Here is a 20,235-nt window from a genome sequence, read left to right on the forward strand (position 1 = left end):
TTTTAACTCGGCACGTTACAAATAAAAACCAGAACAGCCATGCATGAGGACACGGCTTACGAGACCACTGGGTGAAATTCTATCTATTTGATTTTGTATTTTCCTCAGTTACCGCATATCTGTTTTAATCTTACCTTAAGCATCCTTGAAATGAGGTGTAATCCAGTTAAGCCCCTTTTGAATCTGCTTCACAGCCATATAACACCCATTCTTCACCCCATAAACATCCTCTCTACCAAACAGTTGCACACTGACAGTGTCCACAAGCCAAAATATACATACTGAGACAGTGAAAGATTAAAACTCTGCAGCGTTTGCTCTCGCATAAGAGCAGCCATGTTTACTTGGCATTTCCTGGGTTATAAACAGTTAAAACACACCACATATTTTAGACACTGCATGGTGCAGCAGATAGAAGAGCTGGACTGATAGTAAACCATATCAGTATCAGTGTATATGTTACTCAAGATTTAATAGGAAATTACTGTACAAAACGTCAGACTGGGTTAAAGGTCATTTAGAAGCGGTGATCCGAAGCCTCTCCTCCGGCTCTCGGTGACCCTCACGGACCCTCCAGGCACAGGTCAGGTCTCCGTGGCCTTCGGTGTACTCTCACATTTTGTCCACCATAGAAAACGGACTTTTCCCCATAAAATATCTTGCTTTGTTTTGAATTAAAATATTGAATAAACTTTCAAATATCAGCCTTTAAAAAAAAAAAAAAACAGTTTCAGCCAGGCGGTAATAAACTGTGAAAATATTCATTTGGATTTGCACCGAGGAGGACACTACTAACAAATGCACAGGAAGTCCACCACTTCCTGTCACGCATCTCCATGACCCTCTTCTTTTACTCAGAAAATCACGGAGCAATATTGTGACTAAAAGTGAAAGCTGCAAGATAACAACAAGTGCTTGTATTAATATTCCAAACCTCAAATGTTAGGCCGATAGAAGGGAACAAAACAAGCCCATTTTCTATAAAATGTACATTTAGTGAGGCCTTGAACCAGAGAGTCTTCAGAGAGATTAATTCTCCTCTGTGATCCTGTTCTCATTACATCAAGCAGGGGACTCAAACACACATAATAACAGGGTGGACTGCTGTTCCTTTGTAACATGTGGCTACCTAAATGATCCTAAATAAGATAGATGACAAGGATAAAGCAAATTATAATCGGCATTCTGCACAATGGAGCATAATAGTCCGTAGAGAACAAGGGGACAACATACAGCGCTCCTGTTTCCATCGCCTGGAGCAGCACACCTAGTCGAGAGCAATTAAAATGAGAGGATTCAATTTTGTCAAACACCAGGAACCTCAGATAAATCTTGTATCTCATTTTCCAGCGGAGGACACTCCCTCACGTCGGCGCAATCGTGTTTGTTATAGTGTTTTTGAGGAACAGCTGGCTACTGACAGACTTGGAGAAACGGCCCCCTTCCCCAAAATCTTCCTAATCCCAATCATTTCAGTGTGAGACCCAGGGGTGAGAGAGACTGAGAGTCGGGTGAAACTGTGAATAAAAGATGGTCTCAGACTGAAAATTTAGACCGAGAGCAGTGGGGGATGGGGGGTGGGGGGAGGGTGGGGGCGAGACAGCACGTCTCTGCATGGTTTCCATGTGGGAGCAATCCACTTACTTGAACTGATAAAGATTTAATTAACACAAGACTCTGCAATTACTCCATAATTAAAGTAATTTTTCCTCTTGTTTGGATGAGTAGGGAAGACGCCACGTGTGCCTCTGTAAGAGCAAACGAGAGAAGAAGGGCGCGAGGTGCTCAAAGAGGAAAACTCTGCCCCACTTTCGGAGTTTAATGCTCAATTTTGCCAAACCTATTTTCCCCGCACATGTTCTAATAAAATATTTGTATCAGCTTCTCTTTAGCCTGTGTTTATTTGCCTTTTATTTGACAACTCATTTGTTATTCATTGAGAAAGTAATAAGCTGAGTAGGCTGAGTACAAAGTATCATCAAGAGCCACATGAAATAGTAAATAGGGCCTGATATAATCGTAATCCTCTTCAAACTGCACCGCGTACAGCTTTGAATTGTGTAGTGCTACAGAGCAGGCTGCAAGCTAAGGCACAAACACGCCAAAGAAAAGTGCATTGATTTGGTTCGGCATTTCAAATGGGATGAATGAAGAGTGACTGTCCTGTGTTTGGTGTTTGACCTTGGGCCCGGATGAAGAACGACGCACTCAGCTCACAGCAAAACATTGGTAGGTGACGAAGACAGTCTCCTTAAGAAATAGTGACTAACAACACAGGACAGAAATAGTGAGGAATTAACAGCAGCATCCAACATGTGCCACCGTGCTGTGGCAGCCCAATTTGCTGGGGAGAAAAAAAAAAACAGCTGCCAAGTTTACTATTAAAAACCCAGGGAGACAAATGTGTCCTGCGTTTGCTTCTGAGGGCTGTATGTGCAGTTACTTAATTTACACGAGGGGAAGAGCACTATCGCTTATTTACAGATGATGATCTGCATATAATTTGCCTCAGTTGCATGCCGGATAATTGAGGTAAATATCACAGCCTTCAACTTGCCAGCGAAGGTGTCCTGCTGATAGCTTGGCGCACAGCCTGCAGCCACCTGTGGCATTTCACATGTTAGGTCTCAGGGCAGACAGGACGCAAAGAAATACATAAAACTGAGGCTGAGCCCTCTGAATACAACCAGATGCTGGTATCTTCCGCTATGTGACAGCTGGGTGACAAACAGCTGTTGCTCCTTATGTTCCAACCTACATATTGCTTGCTGTTGTCAGGTAAGGATAAATAAACTTCAATCTAAAATATTTCATCTTTAAATTGTCTGAAGACTGCAGTCGTCCACGAGGAGTTAAAGGAGTAAACGCTACACCGGCAACGTTTTGAAGCCACTGCTCTGCAAACAATTCTTATTTCACTATTATCACTATGCAGGTAACACTTTCCTCTTCTTATGCTGATAATTTTGGAAAAGGCACATTGCATCATGAAGGGGCACTCTGTCATTTCCGTACATGGAGGTCAGATTACTCTTCAAGCGGAGTACAAAGCAGCCTGTCATAAAATGTTTTCTGTTATTCTGCAGTAAACGTTCTGAAGCAAAAAAAAAAAAAAAAAAATCCCAATGATGTCATCAGAGCTGGCGGATAGAGGGACTAAAAGTCTGAATATTTCCACGTCTATTGAATTGATTTGATTTTTTCTCAGTGTTTATGCAAGTGCAGTGCTAAATTACTGAAGTGCCCCTTTAACAGTTCATATCAACTTCATTTGGTGTATTAACTGACAAACCATACCTCTCAATACATCCCTTTTTTTCTACAAGCAAAGTTCCCGTGTGTCTCGTGCACCATTTTCCAGAACGGGCCTTGGGTTGGTCAGCCATAATGTTTGTTATTTAACCAAATAGGAACTTTTTAGTACAGCTGGTGCTGCTCAAAATATGACCCAATGAAATGAAGTTCTGTGCGTGTGAAAACTGACATCTGTTAGAAGCTAAATAGGATCAAAAAGGTGATGATAGCAGAACCGTGGTTTGGGTCAATTTATTATGAAGAGCAGCATCAGTGCTGCACGTGAACCTCACTTTCTCATCCAGGAAAGTGGTTCTAGAAAAAGAAAAAAGTATCCTTCCACTTTATTTGCATAACCCTGCCCTGCTTAAGGCAGGGGAGCCACCAAGTGATCTCAAAATTAGCATGCTGTCACCTTCAGTGTCTCTTCTGTCATTCAGAAAAACAGGCAAGTGTGCAGACATATGAACCCATTTCACATCTACTGCAGAAATGTTAATTAGAAAGCATGGCATCCCACAGCTCCATTCCTCTCCCAATGCCTAACTGACATGTTATGTATTTAAATCCCTTTCATGTGCCCTTATTATAGAAAAGATGAAGTCACATGCGAATGATGGAAAATGTCATCATCATCATCATCATCACCATCGTACAAGATTTTTACATGCAAATAAAAATAAAAGCAAAAATAAAGAAATGCACACAACTGTGCACATTTTTCGAGCGATGCGCCATGCCAGGATTTAAATAGGAAATAAAAGAATGTTATAATTAAATTGACTTCATAGGTAAAAGATTAATCAGTAAAAAACTTTAAATATATAGCCTACATGCATCTCTTCTGGTAGCCTAATTGCACATCCAGAGGCTTTTCAGTCATCTAAAGGCATGCCAATTCAATTTGTCTTGTTTCACTTATAGATGTGATGTATGTATACGGAGTCTTGTTCATAATAAACATCAAACTCTCATTTCTTTGCTCTGTGTTTTTAGCTATTGGATGCCGCAGGCTCAGTGGTTTGACGGGCAGAGTGCCAACAGCTCTATTGTTGAGGAAATAGTGCCCTCCGGTGGCTCCACGGGGAAACTACACCCTGAAAATACACAACAAGGCATGTTGTTACTCATGCAGTTCTTCTCTATGGGAAATATTAAGATGAGGCTGATAAGATAGAACATGAAATATGAATAAAACAGACTTCAAGAAAATTCTTTCCCTTATCTAAAAAAAAAAAAAAAAATAGAAAATACTCTGATAGACTTATCAAAACTCAGCCATTTTAGCAACCAAGATAGCAGGGAAATACTTATACAGAGGAATGATGATGAAACACATGTGTAACTGTGATTAAACATTACTGCTATGTTGGTTGTGTGCACACAGCTGAGACGTCTGTCTGGAGTTCAAAGGCAGGAGCTGAATAGAAACACGGCGCACAAATCAGTGGATCATTTTTAAAATGGCCTGGAGTCCCTGAACGTTACTCACAACTATGAAATATAACCTGACTGTCAGTCAGGAAGAGAGAGAGAGAGAACTCAGAGCATTTTTTAAAAATATTTTTATTCTTTGCAAAGGAGGCATTGGGAGCATCAGTGCGTTCTATGGCTTGTGTACAGAGTTCCTGTAGGAGACAAAATCATAGAACAAGCCCTTGGGTGAACTGCGGGCCCCACCCATGTTTACCGAGGAGGAATGTTTGAGGCAGCTACTCTGCAGCTGTTACAGAACACGGTCTGAAAGCAACGGCCACAGTGTTTGAGCTCCAAGTGTTGGGAGGGAATGCTACTCTACAGTATGTGGCTTGGTGCTCGACCTTGCGTGGCAGTCACATAAAATCTGCTAAAGTCAAGCGATTTCAGGGAATTGGGAGAGGAGCGTAGTAATGCAGCTGATTTTTGTTTTGTTTTGTTTTGTTTTGTTTTGGAAGAATGCTAAGTGTGTTTTCTCTGAGGAAGGAAGCAGAAAGCAAAAATACTCCAGCAGTCCACCACTTCTGTAGAAGTTCAGTGAAGTCTATAGGAGCCCTTTACTCCAGTAGGAGTTTTGCCCCTCAGCTCTCGTAGGGAGAAAAATGTTGAATGCCGTAACGGGAACGTTTCCCCTCGACGTCTCCGGATTTGAATGCTCACGTTTGTATTTGCTAAGCCAGTGTCAGAACGGATGCCTTTGACTGCACTCTACATATGGGCACAGTCTGGTGAAGCGAACATCGCAGAAGAATGCACAGATTCGTCCCAGATTCTTTAGTCTCAATTCATCTGCTACTTTGTCTTGGACAACTTGACTCATCCGCACACAATGGAACTTAACAAATTTGGCATGGAGAGCGATAATATCATTGTTCCCGTGAACAGCCTTGACTGTAATCCAGAGCTGTCAACATTCCACCACGGCAGCAGCAGTTTGGGTTTAGGATTGTTTACAGAAACACTTTGGATTGGAGAAAGAGTGGCCGCTAACATCTCGCATGTGGAGAGAAAAACAGCTCCTCCTTATATTTGGTATAATCTCTGGATGCTGCTGAGACTGTGCCCAGGTTTGACAGCGTACAAATCATTGGATCAGGCCCAGCGTGGGATAAAGCTAACAACAGTGCAGATTGAATACAGTGTGTGTGTGTGTGTGTGTGTGTGTGTGTGTGTGTGAGGGAGGGACACAGCCAGCGAGCGAGCGAGCGAGCAGGTGCGCGGTGGATGCGTACGGTCGTACAGGTTTACCTGCCAGCAGACCTTACCTTTACCAGCGCGGCCGCTGAGAAAGCGAGTCGTGCAGCTGCAGCGCCACCGGTGAGGCGAGTCGACGTGTTTCAGTACATTCATTGTCAAACCCTGCGACCTTGTTTTTAATTCCTGTGTTCTCTGTGGTAGCGTTTTTTGTTGTTGTTGTTTTGTTTTTTTGGGATGGTGGGCGAGATCATAGAAAGGGGATGGTGGGGTGGGGGTGGGGGGGTAAATGATGCAGGGCCATTCAAACGGCCCAAGGGCACCCACACGGTCCGGCCCACACGCATACACACAAGCACGCACGCACACACACACACACACACACACACACACACACACACACACACACACACACACACACACACACACACACACACTCCAACATTCTCACGCACACATTATATATGCAGGAGAAAAATATATTAACATTTGCATTACAAAACAGTACAAGGGCCTCAGTGTAGTAAAATACCTCTCGTGTCAGAATCCACGTTGGGTTATCGGTTCCTTATGTCCACTGTATGCAAAACTATCTCTCTCTTTACCATCAACAAAATATCTTTTCTCATCTATGAAAAATATCCCCATTGTTTCATGGGATTCGAGGCACTGGATTATATCTCTGTACACAAAAAAAAGTCTTCTTCACCCCCTCAAAGTTTGTTTTCGGCTACTGCAAGCCACCTCCGGAGAGCTACATGATTTGGATGCCATGAAGGGTGAAGGGCCAAGAGGCCAATGGGAAGCGTTTAACTAGTTCGCCATCAAACCCCACGTTTCTCCTGGCTTTTCTCTCAGCCAACAGTCCAGCTGTCTGGCTCTGTAAAAACTTTGTCTCAGGCCCGCCAGGAACTGAACTATACCCCATTCCTCCCCCCACCCCCCACCTTCCTACCCCAACAGACCCAACTACACCTGCTCACTGTTATTTGGTTCAGTCTTGATTCGTGCATAAAAGTCAGTTCAGTCCTTCTACGACCTTAATTTTACGGCCCTCCGATGGAAAACCCAGCAGGCGTTGTAGTTTCAACAGCTCGGTGCTGGCGCCTTGTTCAAAGCGGTTAAAATAGTATTTCATTCAGGAGGAGCTGGACTTTTGTGGTCCAGTGTGCTCCGCATGCCTGTCTCCCACAGCGGCCACGCAAACGGCCACAGAGCGCCCTGAACAATCCATAATGGCTCTCTGTTGTGCAGAATCCACAGTATATGAACAGAACTTGAAAAAGACTTACTCCTTTCCACGGCTGGCTTACACGAACAAAAGAAAGCACGAAATAATCGGAACAGTTTCACAGCATGTTGGCATTCCCGTCTAATCTCCGGTGGAGCAGGGCCCTCGGCTCAGTCCACCGGACCCTGGAAGATTAGCTTGGAACAGCCCTGAGTGAGGCTGAGCTGGGTGGCACAGAAGGGGCAGGCGGCGTGGAAGGCGTGGGTGCCGTGAGGCAGCGGGATCTCCGCCCAGTACTTCACGGACTTCTCCGAGCACACGTGTCCACACGGCACGAAGGCGTGCGTGGGTGCACCCGTGTCCACGTAGAAGGCCGGCTCACAGCCCAGCCACAGAGGAACGTAGGGCCCCACCACCCGGCACATGGGACACTCCCGCTGAGCGCCGTGCTCCTGCTCCGAGCGGTGGCCCCAGTTGTGGTAGCCGTGCACGTGACCGCACGCCAGGTAGACCCAAGGCTGCTTGTCCTCCAGGGAGGAGAGGGCGCGGCTGCGTTGCATGCTGGGGAAGGCGAGCGTGTTGAGACCTACGGGGCACTGGGGCCGCGCCGCATTGATCTCCTGCCTGAGAGCCTCCAGGTGCTTTTGGGTGGGGGTGTGAAAGAGGCCTTCGGCGGTGCGCCACAACAACGTGGCTCCACAGAGATCCACCAGGGAGCCGTCCTGCAGTATGTTGCTCTCATTCTCCACCTGGGGAGGGCGACGTAGCAGACACACCTTCAGTTTTGCTTACGATCATAACAACGCCATTTTCATTCGTGACTGAAACATCTGCTGTACGCGCTGCAATCGTGTCACAGTCACACCGCATGCTGTGTAGAGACAGTACATGTGCAGCTACTGACCAGTTTGCCCGGGGTCTGTGCTGAGCGCGTCTCCCTCAGCGTGTAAACATCCCCACAAACAGAGATCTCTCTCCACACGCCGGGCTTGGACTCTTCCGTGAAGCCGCCCCTCGGGTGCATCACCAGCACGCCATTGGTCGTGAGGCCGTCCATGTGACCGTCGGGGTTTTTCCATTTCGCAGCTTTCTCCTGTAGGCGACGGAGAGCAGAGACGATGACGCAAACCGACGTGTTACGTGGCATTCCACGCTTTACATAACGCTTCATAATACAAAAATAATTCCTTATCTGGTTTCAGTTTATGGCTCCGAGAACACTTAAAATTACACACACACACACACACACACACACACACACACACACACACACACACACACACACACACACACACACACACACACACACACACACACACACACACACACACACACACACACACACACAAATCCTAGATGTCACAAAGCAGCATAAGTGGAGATACTATATGACCACCACCGCGCAGTAACCAGTAATTACCCCGAGGAAGATGTTTTTGGAAGAGTCAAACCCGGCTGCGTAGATGCGAGCGGTGAAGGGCGGGTTGCGCTCGCAGACGACACGGCAGGCGAAGCGGGAGATGGTGCTCTGTGTGATCGGAGTCTCCTCGCCCTCCTGGCCTCCCGCTACCGTGTCGGTGACCACGAAGTCTATGGGACTCTCAGTGGAACGCCCGATCTACAAAAACAACACAGCCATTAATCGTTACGATGCTGCGTCGTTACGCAGGGTCTCGTGATCTCTGGTCGGCGTGTTGGGCCGGATGAAGAGAGCTTCTTCTCAGCTCCCTGCAGACTTCTGAAATCCGAGCTCTTCTGCATCCTGCTTGTTGAGCCTGTTGCCAGTTTGGTGCAATTTGACGTTCGGATGACGGCGCACAAAATCAAAATCATGTTGCTTTGTGTGTGTGTGTGTGTGGCAATAAATGCTGAGACATTATACATTTTACTATGTTTCTTTGCAGCGGTTTGTGCAGCTTTAATATATAGAAATGTTGACGCCCTGTTTTAAGTAGACCATAGACACTGAAAACACCCCTCAAGCTGAACAAACAGGGGCAAAAAAAAAAAAAAAAGCATTTCCCCTTTCATTTCCTCATTTTCTTCTCATCTCAAATCCCCCCCTGTTCTACTTTTGGGATGATTTTCCCTCCTCTGCTGCATCTGTGTTTCCAGCGTTGGTCAAAGACAAACGAACAGCACAGTACAGGACTGATTGTGAAGCACGTGCCTGCTTTGCTAACTTCCCTCTGGTCATCATCTCCTTGCTGTACATTCAGATTAATGCTACAGACGGAGCAGCTGACAGGGCACATGCCCGCCCTGGCAGAGTGCAGGGAAGACAGAGCTGCCAGTATCCTCATTAACTATAGAGCCAATTAGTCCAGTTGGTTAAACCATTCGTGAATCAACGGAGAATAAAATATTGCAAATATTTTGATGACCCCCTCATTATCCAGGCATTTTTCAAGCAAAAACTCTAAATATTCACTGGTTACGGCTTCTCAAGGCAGAGGTTGTGATAATTATCTTGATTATGTACCGTATCAAACTACATATCTTTGGGTTCACTCTACTTAGTAATACAGTAATCAAATGGTAAAGGACTCGACGGGTCAATCAAACGCCTTCGATGTATCGTAATGACGGCGTACAACCGTGTAGGTGAACTGGTGTTTACCTGAAACATGTCCGTGTCTTTATCATGGCAGTACTCCACCACCACCGTCTGGTTCCTGGAGAGTGTGTAGGAGATGCTGTGTTGACCTTTACAGTTCACAGCCTGAAATATGACAAACAACAAAATTCAGATATTTAGTTTGAAGTTGAAGTGTGAGCACATAACAACAGAGCAGTGTTTTTATCGCCTTGGTAACGTCAGGAGGCAACCTTTCATGTCTCGGTTGACATCTTTCACCGGATCTGAAAGTGAAAGAAGGTTCACAAACAGGAACTGCACTCAGAGATACTTTGTGCAATCATAGCATCGTTGGTGAGGTTAAATTAAAGACCAGGGCCAAAGCAAACCCACTATTAACAACACAGCACTCAGTTGACGAGTAATATCCTAAAGGTTCAACAACAACTACAGTGCTCGTTGGAAGGAAACATGTATTTGTCCTTATTTTTGCCCTGTTATTTACAATGAAAACATTTAACAGGCTTTTTAGTACACATTATTAGTGTCACATGAAAACCACAACTCGTGGCATAATAATTTCATTATGTTTCTTAAAACTGAAGATCTGAGGCAGGAACTTTTGGAGGAGGAACAGAGACGAGTGTGGAAAGTCACACTCCCATGACAGTGACCATAAAGTGCCCGCTGGCCTCAGTTAACACAAGCTCGCCTACCAGCTGAACTGCCTCAATCAGTGGAGGAGAGGAAGGGTGGGTTACAGCCCGGGCCCAGCCATCAACACTTCACCACATGCCACTATCATCCTGCTCTAATCTGCAAATTCCATTTCCCAAAACATCCCCCCGCCTCCCCCTTCCCTGCACACTCTTTGTCACGTGCGAGAGGGAAACAGGGAGACAGAAAGTGGGTCATCAGAGCTGCCACGCTCTGCTGTAACACCCGAGACAGACGGGGACAAATGTCATCATCGCATGTCGTCTTGTCTCGACTGTGCTGCTACATACAAATGCTGCTCCACCTGTTCAAACAGCCAAAGGAAGTTCACTCCAAACGGAAAGATAAGATTTTTAAAAGCACCACACACACACACACACACACACACACACACACACACACACACACACACACACACACCCCTCCACCTCCTGAAGTTGAAGGAGTCAGAATGAAAATGCTCTGAATAGGAGGTTGGCGGTGGCATCATGGGAGTTCCACATTATCCGTCATGAACGCCAGAGTGTGCTCAGACACGTGAGCGCTCCCTCGCAGCCGCGGAGCATTCTCAGTTCATCCGTATGCTGCACTGTGAGGGAGCAAGAGTGGGTTGGAGGGGAAAGAGGGGGGGCTGCCAGAGAAAAGAGGGAGATGGCTTGTTTTATTTTTTTTACTCCTTCTCACCGCCCTGTCTGTCTCCTAAGGAATGGCTATTTCTGACTGTGTGTACAGCTGGGAATAGAGGGTCAGCCTTAGCAACAACTTCCTCCCGAGTGCACCCTCCTGCTCCCAGGCCTGGTAACAGGGTGGCAGATAGGAACAGCGTTAAAGAAGGGGGAAGAGGTCACATTAGTTCCCATCACTGAAACAGCCTGCGACTAATTGTCTAAATTGCTGTGTTGTGCAAACAGCCACGTCAAATGCGACTTGATTTTTCAGTGCAAACTGTCTGAGAAAGTATTTGCAGTGTGGAGCAGCCCAGCAGGCAGCTGAGACTTACATGGAATAATGCACACTCTTTGCCATGAAAAGACTTCTGTCACGGAAAAAAAAAAAAAAAAAAAAAAAAAAAACTTTGAGCAGATAGCAGGAGTCAAGTTCCACAAGGTGACAGTAACCTGAACCAGAGGGCCTTCGGTCAGGGAGCTAAACGCTCCACAAATGTCAGAAATATCCGCCTCCAAGAGGTGCAGAGGTAAGCAGGTCTTCTTTTTGTTTGGCAGTCTTGCCTGGGAACCGAAAGGCAGGAATGCAAGAAGGCAAACGTGTTATACTGGAAGTAGCATTTTCCAGCAGACACTCCTGTGCAAAGAGACTCTTTGAGGCCCTGCTAGGAATCACAGAGATTGTACTGGAAATGTCAACATTAAAGTCTGCCAACAATAATGTAAAGTTTTTACGACACCTTCCACAAGCCACTGAAAAGCCAGAGTTTTGTTTTTCAAGATTTTTCCTCCCACTCCTTAGTTCAACAATATGAATGGAATTCAAATCAACTGCACAAAAAAAAATACAAAATCTAATCTTCCCATTTATATTGAAATGAAACACTCGTCTGCTGCTGCCTCAGTAATATATTTACATACTTTCATATTGTTTATTCCTAAAATACACATCACAAGACAAGCAGGCCGTTGTTCATTGCCACTGAAAGAGCGTCTGTTTATTAGATCGATAATTCCGCCTTTGTTGTGTACCTTGCTGGCCTGGGGCGTGTTGAGGATGTGCACAGTGCTTGGCTTAACACCGTTGGCTTTGGTCCTCCTGTATAGCGCAAATCTGCTTTTCCGTCTCCCCCGATCTCCATTGGGCAAAGAGCCATTGTACCTGTCGCAGAGGGGGGGTGGGGTGGAGAGAAAGGACAGCAAACACACAGTTAATTCTGTCTGTAGGAAAATGCAAACAGTTTTTTGTCGTGCGCAAAAAGATGTGTCTAATGAGATTTACCGGCAAAATTCTTGTAATCATATAACAAGTAAACGGGGAGAATTAGAAACATTCATGTGTTTTGAAAAGGAGCTTTGCCACGCATTACATCACTGGCAATCTAATGCACCCTATTAGTAAACTAAGCGTTACCTTGGATAATGTCTCTTATTGCATAATGCGCTGTGGTGCTGGTGATTTGGGAGAGCGTGCTCTGTGTAAACTGCAGCTGTTCTTTTTGCTCGGTGTCCCGGGCAGGAGCAGATTTTAAGATGCACGTCAGGTTTGCGAACACTTTGGAAGCGCACAGACGGGGCGGAGAACTCACTCCCAAGACCAAAACACTCCCTCTCGCAGCAGAATTGTATACACGGATACAGAAGGCTGTACAGTTTCACTTTCTAAGCCACAGCACGATCAGAAAAGCCTCCGAGAAGGTTTCTATTCTCCGTTTCCGAAATCACTTTCTTCCAGTCTGCTGGGAGGCACCTCGCCTGGTGAATGAAGAAGCCCCTTCCGGTAGGACTGGTCTTCTCTCCATCCACCAGCTGGTTCCTACAGCTGGGACACCCCATGCTCTCCTCCTATCCAACACACAGACCTTCTGTCACACACTCGCATGCAACCGCCGTGCGCTGAACGGGCACTTTGGCAAAACGGAACTATTTACATGAACAGCCACAAGTTTGCATGCCGATGCATTTGGAGGAAATGATTCTACCAACCTCTGCATACAAATCGGACATTTCTCCTCTTTGTTGCAACACAAAAGCCACGGAGTCTCCTTCTGCTGCTCCCTACCTCCCTCCCAAGCTAGTCCACCTGTCCCATGTCTCCACACGGCTGGTCAGGCATGGAAACACATGGTCCCAGTCAGCACAGTGCACAAAGCTGGCCTGTAGGACAAGCCACCCACAGAGAGCTCGAGAGGCCCTGGATTATTCTGTGGACAAACTAATACACACTAACAGAGAAGAGGAGGAAAATCATAAAATCATAGCTGAAACAAGTGTTTTAAAATGTTGAAATGAACCCCTAAAGTCTTTCGATTTTACTTTTAATGCTGATAATTGTCTAATAGTAGTTTTCTTTTACCTATTGCTTTAAAAATACATTCAGGAGAGAAAAAAAATGTGCTTCTATGGTGTGTCTATTAATCAGACATAATAAACAGATTCATCATGCATGTTATTTTAATTAAAAAAAGAAATCCATACGGGAGAGAAATAATGACGATCTCTCATTAATAAACATATTTCTGAAGCGAATTCAACAGTGAGCTTACTCCAGTTTCATCAGGCCTGTCCTAGAAACTCCCTCCACCTAAATAAAGACCGGCCGGGCCGACATATCGCTCCGATGCCAAATCAGGTGACGGAGCCGACTACCTGCGCCTGAATGTCTCACATAAAGCGCACAATCAGATGATATGGAGCTTAGCATCTTCACCATGATGAATCCTGACTGCGGAATATAACCCCAGCTCAGTAAGAAAGGCCACACATGCTTTCAATTATTCATCATTACATTGGAGGAACAATATTCTGTCATCCAGGAACTGCCACCGTCACATTTGCTAGGACAGGCTCTTTAAAGCTGCGCTCCAACTAATTGTGATCGCGTTCCCTTTTGACCTGTGCCAGACAGACAGCGGCTTTACCTTCCAATACTTAGAAGCAGGGATTAGAAGACTCTGGCGTATCACCTATCCTGCAGGGTTGCGGTAAAGAGCCAAGAGTGCCTCCTACCTCTTATGCAGGGAAAAAAAAAAAAAAAAGCTACTGTTCCCAGAATGAGGAAGGGATATGCTGAAGAGCTGTGACACTCGTTAGGATGACAGGGAGGCGAAGGGTGGACTTTAAGGGTCACAGAAGACGGCACGGAGGTCAGCTGACCCTTCAAAGTGAGACTACAGCCTACTAGTGCTTCTATCTAAACTGTACAAAAACATCAGTAGCACATCATAACGACGGGAACATGGTGAATTAAAAAGAGATTCAGGCAGTGACACCAAAAGGATGGCTGTTCTTCTTAAATGAATGGGATGTCTTAAAAAAAATTTTTTTAAAAAGGGCCTTACATTTCAACAAGCTGTGACAGTCCGTACCAAAGATGTCCCTAAGTTGATTTGTGCGCTTCCTTTACCAAGATTTTCTTTAGGATGAAATGTAGAGAGTTGGATCAATAGGCCTAGTCTCCCAGCCACAATGGACAGAGGAAGCAGAGGAGAGGCAAAGGCAGTCCTGATCAATCCATCCTTTCATTTCCAGGATACCCACGCAACCCTCCCTCCTTTCACTGACCAGCACCGAGCCAATCAGCCCCAGCAGAGATGGAGGTGGCGGGTGGGGGGGGCGAGGGGAGTGGGGGGGCAGCCATGCAAGTAATAAGAGCCACCACGGTCATGGCAACAAACCACTGAGGGAACTGCTGCTCAAACAAGCTTTGTTCCATGCTGTCAGCTATCTTGTCTACCATCGGTTTTATCAATGGGATGTGATGTCATGGCAGTGATTATACACCCGTCACATCTGATTTACGTATGTGTCTTCACGTCAGGAGAGAGAACAAAAGCATCAAACGTGCCACATGCTCAGCCTCGGGGTAATAAAGCAGTCAGCACTTTTCGTCCCTTACAATAAGCAGTATGACTGCGAGTGTACGGGTGGAGGGTGGAGGTGCAAAACCACTCTGCTCTGTGTGTAACCTTCATAACCAGCTCATTTCAACGGATGCTGTACAAACTACATCCACACAGCACTCATAAATATTAACTACGAGTTTTAATAGCCGGCCAAAGTCTGTCACTGACGACACGGCAGGTGTTTTCCATCATCTGTAGCAGCTGTTGTCGACGACACTTCAATATGAACATGATTGTTTCGACGGATAATCGTTTCTCTTGAACAAATCCTGACAGCAAAACGCAGCAGTGGTTTTGAAATAGTTTGGATATAAACAATGGAAAAAGTCACACCAGTTTTAGTCCATAACCAGATGAGACATGAATACTGATGCCACAATATTTGCTTGGTATTTTTTCATTGTTTAAAATTATGGAAAACAATTGGCAATTTGAAAGTTAAAAGTATCATTGGCAGAACAATAGAATCTATATTAAGAAGAATAAGTGTTGTTTTTCCAAGCAAAGCTTTTCTTAATTAAAAACAATAGCTTGAAATTAAATAGTCATGTGGTAAGAACTGTGAAAACACAAGAGAAGAAGACTGCCTTCATAAAGTCATCTAAAACCTGAAACGTTTTGATCAGGAACTATCAGATAGTTTAACAAGATATAATCACTCACTTGATCACAACTCTCGACTCTTGACAGTATACCAGAAACAAACAAAAAACAATGGGGAACTATTTTGATAATTAATATGAGCAATGATTTAAGTTATAAAACAGTCGTTGAGCTTCTCAGTTGTGAGGATTTTCTTCTTCTTTTGTATATTGTATTAAAATGGGTGAATTTTTGTTTGGAAAGATTTAGAAAATTGTAATGGGAATGTTTTAACCAATATGATTAATCAATAAAGAATAATTTGATACCTATCAGTGCCGTGGACATATTTTGTTTGTTTTACCAATAAGTATGACAGTTCTACACCAGCTCGACAAAATAATTACTGGCAAACGTTTATGCATCAATATTGTAACAATATTTCAACAAGTTTACTGATATAAACAAAGACGTACCGAGACACAAACAACAAAGATATTTCGAAGTGCTATTTACAGAAAAAGTATCTTAACTAAACAACCTATGAAAGAAAACTGCAGCCACATTAGAGCTGCAACAATTAGTTGAGTAATTGATTAGCTGACAGAAAATTAATCTCAGACCATTTTGATTATTGATGTACTGTTTGGCATAATGTTTAATAAAAAAAATAAAAATAAAAAAAAAAGTAAATAAATCTCTTTTTCCAGCTTCTTAAAGATGAATATCTTCTGGTTCCTTAAGTCACCATGATAACAAACTGAATATCTTTTTGTTGAGGACTGTTAGACCGCACCTGGGGGCTTTTCTCCATTTTCTTTCAATTTAAAGATTGAAGATTAAGATTGATTGAAGAGATCCATTCATCAAGAAAATAACTGACAAGATTAGTAAATGATGAAAATACTTATTAATGGCAGCCCTAATCCACAGAGAGTTTGGACCTGGCAGCTATAGGGCAACACAACAACATACAGTGAGATAACAGTGTCTTTAATCCCAGAGAATGTGTTATATAACATGATGTGAATAATGATGCATCATTACGGAGGACTTGACCCACATCCCCCACTGCTCAGCTGAGTGTCTTACCTGGTCATGAGTGAAGCTCCGGACGTCAACATTTGGAGTCGGAGCGAGAAAGTTGTGCGGATTTTAAACCACTCCGTGCAAACAATAGTCTGCAGGCCATGTTTTTGCTGCTTGCATTGCGCAGGACTACAAAAGTCTGACGTGTACCGATAGCGCTGAGAAAACAACACAAAAAAAAGAAAAAGGAAGCAGTCTCCTGGGGGAAGGGGAAGGGGGGAAGGGGAAGGGAAGGGGACCATCCCCACTTCCGAATTCCTGAAACCCCGTGAATCCAACTTTAAGGTGGGAAGGAGCTCCCTCGGTCATCGAGCTGCTGAGCACGAGATTCATTTCACAGCGTTTCCTAAAGTTGTCCTGCACGGAGCTGTTTGGTGGTCACCGGGGGGGGGGGCATCGCCATCAACTTCAAAACCTACACATTTCTGACTGCGCACGTGTCTATATTTGTGGAGTAACGTGAGCTCCCGAGTTTGTCAACTAGGCGCTTTCCCTGAATATATATATATATATTAACACGTCACATGTGTAAAAGTGGATTTTTTTTCTTTTTCTTTTACCTTACATGAAAATAAAACACAGTTATTTCACCTCTTGTTTTTATTTGTTTTTACTTGCAGTCCCGTTGGTAAGTTACCAAACTTAAAAGATGAACACTCGCTCTCCTGTTCACTTGAAAAAAAAAAAAGAAGATATTCAAAGATAAAAAAAAACAAAAAACAAACAACAACATAACAGCTGCTCAACTTACCCCAGGACCACCAGCTCCCCGTACTTCACCGGGTCTTTGGACGGGGCGCAGTGCTCCTCTTGGCTCGACGAAAACATGAGGCTTCCCTGGCTTCACTGAGGGGAAACGCTGGCTCTACAGTAATAACAACGCCTCCCAGAACTCCCTTCAAATACCGCGACGCGCTCTCATTTCGGGTCGTATACACCCAGCGGCCGTGTGCCCACCCGAAACCGCTTTCCTATAAATAAACTGGTCTCTAACTTCCTCGGCGTGACATCGCAAAAAAACGCGAACTTACTTGGCGGTTGAATCCGCTCTAACGCGCACACACAAAACAGCGAGGAGCAGGGCCGGAGCGTACCATTCGCTTGTTCTTTACTTTTGTGTAGGGGTGGTCCACTTACCTTCGCTGAACTTAATCCGGGATTTCTGGCAAAAACTTTTTGTCGTGAATAGTTATTTCAATGCATTTGGATAATCGCTTTAAAAATATTTTGCGTTTAATTTATCTCTGGAGAAATTGTGTCATGGAAGCGAGAGTGCAACCGTCCTTTTAGGAGCCCACCCCCCCCCTCTCCTCGGAAGATCCATGGATCGCACCTTCTGTTATGTAAACAAAGAGTACAATCTGGGAATTCTTAAAGGGATCATACTTTTTCTGATATGTTAGCAAAGTTTCCAGTTTAATACATCTTAACGAAAATAAGGGTTTGCTCATTTTTATTTTTATTTTTTTTTGGGATGTGCGAGCCTCCTCGCATGCACCTCTGCTGTTTCAGAGAAATGTCTCATTTTATAAATCTGAAAATGCATGAAGTTAAACAGGCGTGCTGAATATTGGGCAACACATGGTGAAAATAATCCTTCTGGTACATTTCCTGACTGAGATAACACGCAGAGAGTGAAAAGATGGTGAAATCAGATTTGCTTATTTTGCTGGTGACCCCCTGGGCTCTTTAAAGGGCTTTATTTGATTATGACTTTATTGCAGCTGGCTAATACATGTGATTGATTATACAACCTAATGACATCACTATTTATCTGCATGCCTGGAAGTTTTATTTTCACAATACTACGGCCCATTTTCATCATTTCATATTGTTGGCCAGCTGCCTATTTTCATCTTTCCTTCTGCTGGTTTCAGGCCCACGGGTATGTTTATTTCATTCTTTCGTATTTTATCAGTCACCTGGCTGTATGGCCATGTGAGAAGATGCAAATCAGTCTAATAATAACACCAAAGCCTGCTAATTTGCTTAAGTGCTTCTTCGGATACTGACTCACAGACACTAATAATGTAACCAAATGTCCACGTCTCATTTGAGGATATCAAGAACCTCTCGGCTCCCAGTATGCCACTTTCCAATATCCCACGTCCAGTTGTTCTCACGCCTTTCCGATGAATGTGCCACTTCTCCACTTTTGTCTGGAAGTCTCATCAACACTTTACTGCCTTCGTCTTGTTTTCACAAGAACCTGCATTGCTGGAGGTGCTCCCACTGCTTCAGGCCCCTTCGGCGGCAGTGTGGCCTCTTCAATTACGGCCTTCTGTTTGAACCGGTGTTCAGTTTCAAGGTGCAATAACACTTGACACAAAAACAAAAGGTAGTAGGGGGGGGTCACTGTGGTCCATGAAGATATTTGCCTCCCCACCCATATGTACTACAACTTACAACTACTACAGTACAATAAGATACAACATTGATGGATTTTCCACTTGTAAGCAATACATCTCAAATAGTTGCCATTTGTTGGTTCTGTTCATAGCTACGTATGCTTGTCCATTAATAGCACAGATGAGTGTACTTCAGCTTCTTCAGCAGTTGTGCCCAAGGATCAAGCTGCATTAGGCCCATAACTACAGGGCTCGGGGGCTGGCCTCGGCCGGCGCTGTGGGTATAATGAATGTTTACTGCTCTTTTGTGCCACTGTCTCTTTCCGCTTTGCTTTCATCCACTGGGCATTGTCTGTGTAAAAGAGCACCACAGTCTTTTCTACATCTGTCTGACTCACCCACCCGCACACAAACTCACACACAAACACACACACACACACACACACACACACACACAAGAGAGTTTAGGGGGGTGGGGATCAAAGGCTCTCTAGCACATACCACACTGATGGAGAGCAGATGCAGGGAGTGGGCTGCTCTGCTGAAGTTTTGCTGGCGTAGTGTGAGTGCAAGTCTATGTTTAGGAGGAGGAGTCAAATGTTGCCAGGCAAGAAGCGTTGCATAGCAGAGGCCGACTGCAGCAAGCTAGATTGCATAATTTAGGAATACAGAGTGTGAGCAATGATGACAAAGAAAACAAAATAAAGCCCCTATTAAGTTCCCCACTGCTCTTTGGCTTCACTCCTTAGACTCTCTGTCCAAGTGACGAGACGATGTGTCAACGTCTGACACGGTGTAACCTCACGCTGATTCATCACTGGGTTCTTCCACTTTAAAGTCTTTGCCATTTCCCAACAGAGGATGACTTGTCAAGCTTTCCCAAGAACTGTCAGCCACATCCGGTTGGATACCGTGGCAGAACTGTAGGAAAGTGCCCTCCTTTCTTAAATTTACTGTGTAGAAATCTACATACAATGAAATGGATTGGAAACAACTTGTGTATTTTACAGAGAAGAAACCAGGCCAGGCAACACAAGACTGTATATTAGCTACTTAGAAATGGATTCTGTACATATGGTGTAGTAGCCCGTGCGATTCACTTAACAAGCACATTGAAGATGTTGTGGCTCATGTTTCGTCGCGAGGTTTCCATGTA

The 20,235-nt window shown here is 44.5% G+C and overlaps 1 protein-coding gene across 3 annotated transcripts; it reads right to left on the reverse strand.

The window, feature by feature from the left end:
- Positions 1-4,842: 4,842 nt before the first annotated feature.
- Positions 4,843-17,770, reverse strand: peli2 (pellino E3 ubiquitin protein ligase family member 2). 3 transcript variants are annotated; one of them, XM_069714919.1, is made up of 7 exons: positions 17,483-17,569; positions 13,142-13,380; positions 12,188-12,317; positions 9,816-9,917; positions 8,616-8,813; positions 8,100-8,288; positions 4,843-7,944 (listed from the first exon to the last, which is right to left on the reverse strand). In XM_069714919.1, exons 2-7 carry the CDS (start codon positions 13,147-13,149, stop codon positions 7,366-7,368), a joined length of 1,206 nt encoding a protein of 401 aa, XP_069571020.1. In that variant the 5' UTR covers positions 13,150-13,380; positions 17,483-17,569; the 3' UTR covers positions 4,843-7,365. The 3 variants fall into 3 exon arrangements, with proteins under 3 accessions (XP_069571020.1, XP_069571019.1, XP_069571017.1); XM_069714918.1 differs by lacking the exon at positions 13,142-13,380 and having other exon boundaries at positions 17,483-17,770; XM_069714916.1 differs by lacking the exons at positions 13,142-13,380; positions 17,483-17,569 and adding an exon at positions 16,735-17,402.
- Positions 17,771-20,235: the final 2,465 nt, after the last annotated feature.

The sequence above is a fragment of the Brachyistius frenatus genome, unplaced genomic scaffold, assembly GCF_029030835.1.
Source record: "Brachyistius frenatus isolate BFR_SWC_R1_liver_20210118 unplaced genomic scaffold, ASM2903083v1 Contig_136, whole genome shotgun sequence".
Lineage (NCBI taxonomy): Eukaryota > Metazoa > Chordata > Actinopteri > Embiotocidae > Brachyistius > Brachyistius frenatus.